Source organism: Engystomops pustulosus, chromosome 11, assembly GCF_040894005.1.
Source record: "Engystomops pustulosus chromosome 11, aEngPut4.maternal, whole genome shotgun sequence".
Classification (NCBI taxonomy): domain Eukaryota; kingdom Metazoa; phylum Chordata; class Amphibia; order Anura; family Leptodactylidae; genus Engystomops; species Engystomops pustulosus.
Genome location: NC_092421.1, coordinates 52,102,567 through 52,113,572, shown reverse-complemented (window position 1 = coordinate 52,113,572; position 11,006 = coordinate 52,102,567). Strand labels below are relative to the sequence as shown.

Sequence of the window (11,006 nt, the reverse complement as noted above, 5' to 3'; positions counted from 1 at the left end):
TTTTTTTTTGGTAATGATGTTGTTAATGATACTTTATTATGCTGCAGATGTGCTGTGTGTAAATCTACAGGTAATATGTAACTTGTGTAGTTACCTTAATGTATAAAGAGAGCTCTCATTCCCAGCCCTTAACCTATGTATTCACAGAAAATAGTTAGGTAATCAAAATATTATCTAAGTGTAATAATCTAAGTTATCAGTAGATGGCAGTAAGGTCAGACAACCAGTAGAGGCGGGTGTAAACTTTGCTCTCTTCCCACAATCCTTCTCTTGGAGGGTGAAGGCAGAAGACATGTCGAAACGAAAAGTGCTGGAGCTGTTCTATGATGTGGTGTCCCCCTACTCCTGGCTGGGGTTTGAGGTGAGAACATCTATTTAGGGCACTGTAATTGCAGAACATTTTCTGTATATTCCACAAGTGCAATCACTTCCTGGAGAGATAATGGGTTGTATCACTATTATTACTCTCCCCACTTCTGCTGCGATTCTTTATTATTATTGCTGTGGCTACATCTACACCTCTACCATCTCTGTGCAGAGGGTAAATGAAGAAGATCTTATCACTCATAATAGTACTTTATTTATATAGCGCACACAGATTCCGCAGCGCTACACAGAGCTTGCCAAATTGATCCCTGTCCCCATGAGGCTCACAATCTAATCAACCTACTAGTATGTTTTGGAGTTTGGGAGGATACCAGAGGACCCGGAGGAAATCCCACGCAAACACCGAGAGAACATACAAACTCTTTGCAGATGTAAACCATGGGACATGAACCTAGGACCCTAGCGCTGCAAGGCTGTAATGCTAAACACTGAGCCACTGTACTATAAGGTTATCTGTACATGAAGCGGAATGGGTGCTGAATTTTTTTCCAAGCTGTAATTCCCGTCCATATTCCCGGCATCAGAAATTGATGTTTTTTATGCCACAATGTAGATGCGGACGCGGAGCTTAGATTTTGCAGTGCAAAGGTTAAATTCTACACCAGAATCTGCTGTAGATTATAAATCCACAGAAGAAAACTTTTTCTGCTGCTGACTTGCTTTTCACAGTGTTACATTATCATACATACATTTGTCAGCCTTCTGTTTTCTTTGCAGATTCGCAGTAATGAATGACACACAGAACATGTTTTGTTGTCAGATGGCACAAATACAGATGGCACATGGATCATTGATGTGTTTTTTAAGCCTGAGAAGAGCAAATGTTTTAGGGCAAGAGACCTTATGATCAGGGGTTGCAGTTACTGATCACCTTTTTTTTTTTCTTACAAAATTAACCTATTTTTTTTGGTTAAACAGGTTTTGTTACGATATAAGAACATATGGAACGTAGACATTCATTTACACCCTGCGTTACTTGGAGGAGTAATGCATGCAACTGGTAGGTAAACCTTCAGAATTTGTCCATACCAGTGGCTATGCTTGGTACTGCAGCATGTGAATTGGACAAAGCTACTAACTATAGGTACAGTAGTAGCTACAACTGCTGCTGCATGGAAGGTCATCTAACCCATAGGAGATCAATGTCATGGACCCCATTATTCCAAAAAGGACTCATTAATGCAGCCTAATTACCATTTCCGATGCTGAATTCTACCTTTGCAATGAAAAGGTTGACCTCAATATATTTTCTCTGCTACTTTCTGTTTTGATCAGAATCACTGCGGACATTCCAAAGAGATTACATATTGGGGCTTATTTACTAAGGGTCCGCGGACGCACTTTCGTCGGATTTTCCAACGTTTTCTCGATTTGCTCCGCTGTGACAAGTATTAACTGGCGACTGTGTCACACGTGATCTGATTGTGGCACAGTTGCGCTGACTTTCATGCGACAAATCGGGGGGTGGGCCGTCGGACAATCCGACTGAATCGGACTGAGCGCGGGATTTAACTTTCAAATTGTGTTGCAAGATCAATAACTTACATGCACCAGGAAGAAGATGGTGAACTCCGGTGGACATGAGCAGGGAAGCGACACATGCAGGATATCGGGCGCACGATCTTAGTGAATTGCGGCACCGTGCATTCCGGTCGGACAATGCATTTTCGTGGACTCTGCGGGACCAGTTAGTAAATGTGCCCCATTGTGTGTCCCTGGCTTCAATGTGGTGCAGTATTCCGCTCATATCAAGTCCATCTATTACATGGAGATGGTTTATTTGAATGGCCAGTGTGTGATTCAACTTTTAACCTGCAGTGGGCACTGTAGGTTGATTGTATAGGTAATGTAGTTTTTCCTAGACAATAACAGATCATCACTGGCAACATGTAAACCCATAGTAATAGTATGACTAGGATAAAGTGCAGCCCCTAGATTTTCCTGAACCTTACACTAGGCACGTAACAAAGTTGCAATAGGTCAAACTCCGTCTCTGATAAGATTTAAACTTATGATAGATGTAGCAGAGCTGAATGTGCATTATATTCACTTTGTGAAAGATTGAGATTCTATTTGCCCTGATTGTTAAGGCTCCAAAATATATGGTTTTAAATATTAAAGTTTTTAACAAGTTAGGTTCCAGGATTCTTGGATTACAGATTAGGGCAGAGGCAGGCAGAAGGAACCTACCATCAGTTCTACTTCTGTGAGATTCTACTTATACCAAAGATTCCCCATGGTAGGTTTCCCATTAATGTCTGTCAGTCATGATACAATCCCATAAATTCCTTTTTGTTTTAAATTTCCTTACACAGGTAACTCGCCTCCTGCCATGGTGCCCAAGAAAGGCGCTTACATGGCGAAGGACGTGGAGAGGCTGTCTGAATTTTATCAAGTTCCTTTACGGCAACCAAGTAATTTCTTTCAAGTTGTCATCAAAAAAGGTGAGTGTTCTCATTACCCGGGTGCAGAATAATGGCTACATCCCATATGAACGCAGTGTGGCTGGTTTGGTTTCACAAGTTTTGACATTACATTTGTCTCTTTAATATAAAAGAAATGTATTGTGTATAGGAGCCCCTTGTCTTCTGCATTGTAGCAGGTTCCCTTGGGTCAGGTAACATGCACACAACTCTTGCTTTGTGTAGCTGATGATGGATCCATCTAGGAGATGAGTAATCGGATCTCGGCTGTTTGGATACTTGATACTGTGGTGCCGCTTCAGCACACTTGGTACAGTACATAATCTAACCAATTAGTTCACAACCAGATAGTTTCTGATACTTTTTTTGGTGAAAAAAAACTGCAAAAGTGATTAAGACTGAGTAAAAGAAAACCCAGCGCCAAGCAGTGGAAAAGGGTCCATAGGCTATCAATTGTCCATGTGATAAGTGTCGTATTGACATTGATTCAACACGGTTTAGTCTGGACCTGTTCTTCTACATTTGAGTTGCTTTGATTGGATGTATTTGGTTGCATCTTTCAGGGAGTCTTTCAGCCATGCGATTTCTGACGGCAATCCAGATGTCACATCCGGAATTTCTTGAGGGGGTCTCCCGGGAGCTGTGGCAACGGATCTGGTCAGAGGTTGGTATTGTACAGTATCATGGGATTCTCTGTTCACATGACTTTTATTTACTTTATCTCTGTATATGATACAGTGTTGTTGTGTCATATTTGGTTTAATCTTATGCCCTTCTTGCAGGATAAAGACATTACAGAACCAGAGAGCCTCCTTCAGGTTAGAATAAGGCCTATTACAAAGGCATATATTGCATTCTCATATCTATAACACTGTCCACAATATTGTCCCTATCTATCTGGTGTCTTCTGATATGGTGGCTGACTTCTTAGAGGAGACCTGTCACCAGCATTTTACCCTTCACACCAGTAATACCTGCTGGGAAAGGGTTAAATGTACTTCCCATATAACCTAAAATGATCTGCCTTTAAGGCACCTTTCTTAATTACAGTTGTTTTTCTGATTTGCAAATGAGTATAGATAAGTCATATTCTGAATAGAAGAGTCGTGTTTTGTCCAGGCTACCAGTGAACCAGGCCTTCCACTTTTGATAAACAGCTCAGTGTCTCAGGAGTCCTCTCCCTTCCTGTCCTTACCAGAATATTCCCCCCCCCTGACTGCATCATGTATTTAGCAGTAAAAACGCTGTGGGAAATTGAAGATCTTGTCACCATTTCACGCAACCTGCAATGGGTGGGGCCATGAGGTGGGCAGCAGAATATACAAAGGCATAAAAGTTTAGGGGTGGGGAATTAGTAAGTAAAGTTTATTATGCCTGTTCTTGATGACAGTTTCCCTTTAAGGGGGCTGTAACAAATTAGGATGTTATCCCCCATCAGCTTGTTATTCCTTATCCTGCGGATGACATTTATAACTGGTGTAAAGAAATGAAGTCTTGTCATCTCATGCCACTTAGGGGTTTGTAGAAGCTTATGAGTGGACATTGCAGCCCAGTGACTGGACAAACATTAGGAAAACCTTTTCTAAGTTTACAGGGTTATCTGCAGAACACCCCTATAACACCTTGTAGCCTTAGATATTGAAAGTAAATGTGGCTTTCTCATCCCACGCTGTTGGTCAGTCATCAGTATTTGCAGTATTGGTTCTTTTTTAGCTTATTTTTTTCTAATATTGTTTAGGCTGCTAAGAAAGCTGGGATGCCTGAAGACCTGGCTCAAAAATCACTATCCTTAATGACCTCCCCAGAAGTCAAAACCAGGCTGAAAGAAAACACAGAGAAAGCTTTGGAGTATGGGGTAATATGTTCTGTATGTTATGGGGAGTTTGTGTTCCTCTCATGTAGATTTAGGCAAATACAGTACAAGAGGGATTAGAAAATTTATGGAATAATCTGACCTTGTCTGCCCCTAATCTCTCTTCCTGTATCCCCCGACATCCCCCATGATGTGTCCCTTCTAAATAGTGCTGACCATGGCAAGTGCAGGACCTCCTGGGACAGCAGGAGGAGGTCTTCAATCCGAATGGCCCTCATCTCCACTATACACAGCTTTAATGTGTGCATTTACTCTCTTATTGACTTATTCAATATTTTTTCCTAATATTTTCTGATGCTATGCAGGTTTTCGGGATGCCCTCCATAGTGGCTCATATAAATGAGAAGACAGAGCTGTTTTTTGGATCCGACCGATTTGAATTACTAGCACATCATCTAGGTCAGTATTTTAGATAAAGATTATACTATTTTTTTAACTAATTTCAAGGACAATGAGGGGAACATTTTACTAATTACAAGTAGAACGATATACAGGCGACTTAAGAACACAGGACTTACAGGGGACCTCTAGTTACAAAATGACTTTAGCCTTGGCTACAATAATCAGCTGTAACAGTTATCACAGGTGTCTGTAATGAAGGTTTATTGTTAATCCTGGTTTTTGTGAGAATCCAACATTTTTAAAATCCAGTGGTCACAGAGACCAAAACAATTTTGGGTGTGGTTACAATTACCGTATATATTCTCCAGTATAAGCTAACCCGAGTATAAGCCGAGGTACCTAATTTTAACACAAAAAACTGGGAAAACCTATTGACTCAACTTTTACAATTATGATAAAGAGCGTTACCAGAGCTCCTCCGTGCTTCAGTTTCTCAGGCTGTTACACTGCCTCCCCCTCTGCTCCCTCAGTACTTCCCCCTTCTTCTGCCTGATGTCATCTCACTGCAGCAGAGGAAGTTTCATAACACATTGGGAAGGGAAGTGCTTCTGCACATTGTAAAAGCCTATGAAGCTGCAGCATGGAGGGGCTCTGGTAATGCCCACCCCTTCCTGAGATCTTCTGGCTCATTTGCATAAAAGTTGATTTTAGAAGGAAGGAGGCCATTGATAACACATATAAGAAGATTACCACAGTCACAGTGGATCTATGATTAATGTCCCTGGATTATCAATGCTTGATTTTGATGATCTATTTAGATGATAGATCTTAGAATCTCTTAAGCTCTCCACTATGATTGCATCATTCCCTTTAACTTTTTAAGGTCTGTGTGTGGTCCTCAAGGGGCTGCAGAAGTATGAAAAGGGCTCACAGATCAGAGCGTGCATAGATTGTTAAACATCTTGGGCTGCATCATCACCCTATTGGCACACTGTTATAGATCTGTATGAAAATCCCTATATCCTCCTATAATGTACTATTGCAGTACATGTTAGGATTGATCAGACCCCCTAGGGTTCTAGTACAAAAGGGGGTATAAAAAAAGAGTAAAAATAAATAAATAGAAAGCTACAAAAATAATAAGTTTAACTAAAACATAAATGTTTAAATAATCTTCTTTCCTTAGAAGAGATTTAAAAATTAATAAAGCAAGAACAATTTTACTATTGCTGCTTCCCTAAATGCCCGATCTTTCAAAAAAAAAAAAAAAGGTATTCCTGGCGTTGAACCATGTTACGGAAAAAAGCACCCAAATGTGTGAAACTTCGCTTTTTCCCCATTTCACAACACCCAAAAAATGTTATGAAATTTTTAAAAATACGGTTAAAAAAAAAAAAACCTTATTTATCTCTCTGTTTTCTTGCAGGTGAAAAATGGTTAGGACCTGTTCCACATAAATCCCGTCTGTGACAGTGTCACAACAAAAGAGCTTTATAATACTAGTGTATTGTATATCTGGATCTCTATATATACAATGTGTAAGCAAAATTAATTAAAATACAAACAAAATTTATTGAAACCAGTGTAGCCCCTGGGCGTTATCATGGTGCTGGACCTTTAACAATTAAATGTTTTTTGTTCTATAAAATTTTATGTAATTTAATAAAGTTTTTATATATTGACAGTTTATTGTCTTGATTATATATTAAACCACAAAGGCACATGCTGTATTTAGATTCAGACCTAAAAAGTATACATTTAACCCCTTAACGCTCTGCGCCGTAGCTCTACGGCACAGAGGTATAAGGAGTGTATGAAGAGGGCTCACGGGCTGAGTCCTCTTTATACAAAGGTGGGGTTTTTTGCATTTTGCAGAAAACCCCCACTGCTAATAACCGCGGTCGGTGCTTGCACCGATCGCTGCTATTAACCTTTCCTAGCCTCAGGTTTTCGTTTGAGCCAGTGGCTCATTGTAATGAATGACCTGCAAAAATGCCATATATTGCAATAAAGAAGTATTGCAGTATATGGTAGGAGCGATCTGACCATCTAGGGTTAATGTACCCAAGATGGTCTAAGAAATAGTGGGAAAAAAAAGTTTCAAAAATAAAAAAAATTTATAAAATATTAAAAATTCAAGTCACCCCCCTTTCCCTAGAACTGATATAAAACATAATAAACAGTAAAAATTACAAACATATTAGGTATCGCCGCATCCCAAAATGCCCGATCTATCAAAATATAAAAACGGTTACGGCCGGCGGTGACCTCCGAGGCGGGAAATGGCGCCCAAATGTCCGAAAAGCGACTTTTACACCTTTTTACATCACATAAAAAATGAAATAAAAAATGATCAAAATGTCGCACAGACCTCAAAATGGTAGCAATGAAAACATCGCCTCATTTCGCAAACAATGACCCCTCACACATCTCCGTGCACCAAAGTATGAGAAAGTTATTAGCGTCAGAAGATGGCAAAATTATTTTTTTCTTTTTTGTACACATTCGTTTAAGTTTTGAAAATGTATTAAAACACGATAAAACCTATATAAATTTGGTATCACCGCGATCGCACCGAACCAAAGAATAAAGCTTAGGTGTTATTTTGAGTGGACAGTCAAAGTCGAAAAAACTGAGCCCACAAGAACGTGACGTGGTGTTTTTTTTTTCAATTTTTCCACATTTGGAATTTTTTTTCAGCTTCGCAGTGCACGGCATGTTAAAATAAATAACATTACGGGAAAGTAAAATTTGTTACGCACAAAATAAGGCCTCACACAGCTCTGTACATGGAAAAATGAAAAAGTTATGAATTTTTGAAGTTGGAGAGCGAGAAATGAGCGGAAAAACCCTGCGTCCTTAAGGGGTTAAATGATAAACTGTAAACCAGTAATAAAAAGTACAAATATCTACAGCTTTCTTTGTAGACCATGACTTTTTCATGACTCGTCTAATGCCAGTAAATTCAAGCATTATACTGACTCCCTAATGTAACCGCAGCAGCATTATACTGACTCCCTAATGTAACCGCAGCAGCATTATACTGACTCCCTAATGTAACCGCAGCAGCATTATACTGACTCCCTAATGTATCCGCAGCAGCCTTATACTGACTACCTAATGTAACCACAGCAGCATTATACTGGCCACCTGATGTAACCGCAGCAGCATTATACTGGCCACCTGATGTAACCGCAGCAGCATTATACTGGCCACCTGATGTAACCGCAGCAGCATTATACTGGCCACCTGATGTAACCGCAGCAGCCTTATACTGGCCACCTGATGTAACCGCAGCAGCCTTATACTGGCCACCTGATGTAATTGCAGCAGCCTTATACTGGCCACCTGATGTAATTGCAGCAGCATTATACTGGCCACCTTATGTAACCGTAGCAGCCTTATACTGGCCACCTGATGTAACCGCAGCAGCATTATACTGGCCACATGATGTAACCGCAGCAGCATTATACTGGCCACCTGATGTAACCGCAGCAGCATTATACTGGCCACCTGATGTAACCGCAGCAGCCTTATACTGGCCACCTGATGTAACCGCAGCAGCCTTATACTGGCCACCTGATGTAACCGCAGCAGCCTTATACTGACCACATGATGTAATTGCAGCAGCATTATACTGGCCACATGATGTAATTGCAGCAGCATTATACTGGCCACCTGATGTAACTGCAGCAGCCTTATACTGGCCACATGATGTAATTGCAGCAGCATTATACTGGCCACATGATGTAATTGCAGCAGCATTATACTGGCCACCTGATGTAATTGCAGCAGCATTATACTGGCCACCTGATGTAACTGCAGCAGCATTATACTGGCCACATGATGTAATTGCAGCAGCATTATACTGGCCACCTGATGTAATTGCAGCAGCATTATACTGGCCACCTGATGTAACCGCAGCAGCCTTATACTGGCCACCTGATGTAACCGCAGCAGCCTTATACTCGCCATCTGATGTAACCGCAGCAGCCTTATACTGGCCACCTGATGTAACCGCAGCAACCTTATACTGGCCACATGATGTAACCACAGCAGCATTATACTGGCCACCTGATGTAACCGCAGCAGCCTTATACTGGCCACCTGATGTAATTGCAGCAGCATTATACTGGCCACCTAATGTAACCGTAGCAGCCTTATACTGGCCACCTGATGTAACTGCAGCAGCATTATACTGGCCACATGATGTTTATACTGGCCACATGATGTAACCGCAGCAGCATTATACTGGCCACCTGATGTAACCGCAGCAGCATTATACTGGCCACCTGATGTAACCGCAGCAGCCTTATACTGGCCACCTGATGTAACCGCAGCAGCCTTATACTGGCCACCTGATGTAACCGCAGCAGCATTATACTGGCCACATGATGTTTATACTGGCCACATGATGTAACCGCAGCAGCATTATACTGGCCACCTGATGTAACCGCAGCAGCATTATACTGGCCACCTGATGTAACCGCAGCAGCCTTATACTGGCCACCTGATGTAACCGCAGCAGCCTTATACTGGCCACCTGATGTAACCGCAGCAGCCTTATACTGACCACATGATGTAATTGCAGCAGCATTATACTGGCCACTTGATGTAATTGCAGCAGCATTATACTGGCCACCTGATGTAACTGCAGCAGCCTTATACTGGCCACATGATGTAATTGCAGCAGCATTATACTGGCCACATGATGTAATTGCAGCAGCATTATACTGGCCACCTGATGTAATTGCAGCAGCATTATACTGGCCACCTGATGTAACTGCAGCAGCATTATACTGGCCACATGATGTAATTGCAGCAACCTTATACTGGCCACATGATGTAATTGCAGCAGCATTATACTGGCCACCTGATGTAACCGCAGCAGCCTTATACTGGCCACCTGATGTAACCGCAGCAGCCTTATACTCGCCATCTGATGTAACCGCAGCAGCCTTATACTGGCCACCTGATGTAACCGCAGCAACCTTATACTGGCCACATGATGTAACCACAGCAGCATTATACTGGCCACCTGATGTAACCGCAGCAGCCTTATACTGGCCACCTGATGTAATTGCAGCAGCATTATACTGGCCACCTAATGTAACCGTAGCAGCCTTATACTGGCCACCTGATGTAACCACAGCAGCATTATACTGGCCACATGATGTTTATACTGGCCACATGATGTAACCGCAGCAACTTTATACTGGCCACCTGATGTAACCGCTGCAGCATTATACAGGCCATCTGATGTAACCGCAGCAGCCTTATACTGGCCACCTGATGTAATTGCAGCAGCATTATACTGGCCACCTGATGTTACCGTAGCAGCCTTATACTGGCCACCTGATGTAACCGCAGCAGCCTTATACTGGCCTCCTGATGTAACCGCAGCAACCTTATACTGGCCACATGATGTAACCGCAGCAGCCTTATACTGGCCACCTGATGTAATTGCAGCAGCCTTATACAGGCCACCTGATGTAACCGTAGCAGACTTATACTGGCCACCTGATGTAACCGCAGCAGCATTATACTGGCCACCTGATGTTTATACTGGCCACATGATGTAACCAAAGCAGCCTTATACTGACCACCTGATGTAACCACAGCAGCATTATACTGGCTATCTGATGTAACCACAACAGCATTATACTGGCCATCTGATGTAACCGCAGCAGCCTTATACTGGCCTCCTGATGTAACCGCAGAAACATTGTACAGGCCATGTGATGTAACCGCAGCAGCCTTATATTGGCCACCTGGTGTAACTGCAGCAGCCTTATACTGGCCACCTGATGTAACTGCAGCAGCCTTATACTGGCCACCTGATGTACCCGCAGCAGCCTTATACTGCCCACCTGATGTAACCGCAGTAGCCTTATACTGGCCACCTGATGTAACTGCAGCAGCCTTATACTGGCCACCTGATGTAACAGCAGCAGCCTTATACTGGCCACCTGATGTAACCG

The 11,006-nt window shown here is 42.2% G+C and overlaps 1 protein-coding gene across 1 annotated transcript; it reads left to right on the top strand.

Annotated features, from left to right (window-relative positions):
- The first annotated feature begins 233 nt into the window (after nt 1-233).
- Nucleotides 234-6,709, top strand: LOC140105916 (glutathione S-transferase kappa 1-like). Its single transcript, XM_072130045.1, has 8 exons — nt 234-361; nt 1,306-1,387; nt 2,703-2,831; nt 3,374-3,474; nt 3,593-3,628; nt 4,549-4,665; nt 4,989-5,082; nt 6,452-6,709. Exons 1-8 carry the CDS (start codon nt 293-295, stop codon nt 6,493-6,495), a joined length of 672 nt encoding a protein of 223 aa, XP_071986146.1. The 5' UTR covers nt 234-292; the 3' UTR covers nt 6,496-6,709.
- Nucleotides 6,710-11,006: the final 4,297 nt, after the last annotated feature.

Coding starts and splice junctions, on each gene's coding strand:
- LOC140105916 (XM_072130045.1), top strand. CDS start 293: ATGTCGAAACGAAAAGTGCTGGAGCTGTTCTATGATGTGGTGTCCCCC. Junction 1,388..2,702: donor AGGAGTAATGCATGCAACTG/GTAGGTAAACCT, acceptor TTCCTTACACAG/GTAACTCGCCTCCTGCCATG. Junction 3,475..3,592: donor GGCAACGGATCTGGTCAGAG/GTTGGTATTGTA, acceptor CCCTTCTTGCAG/GATAAAGACATTACAGAACC.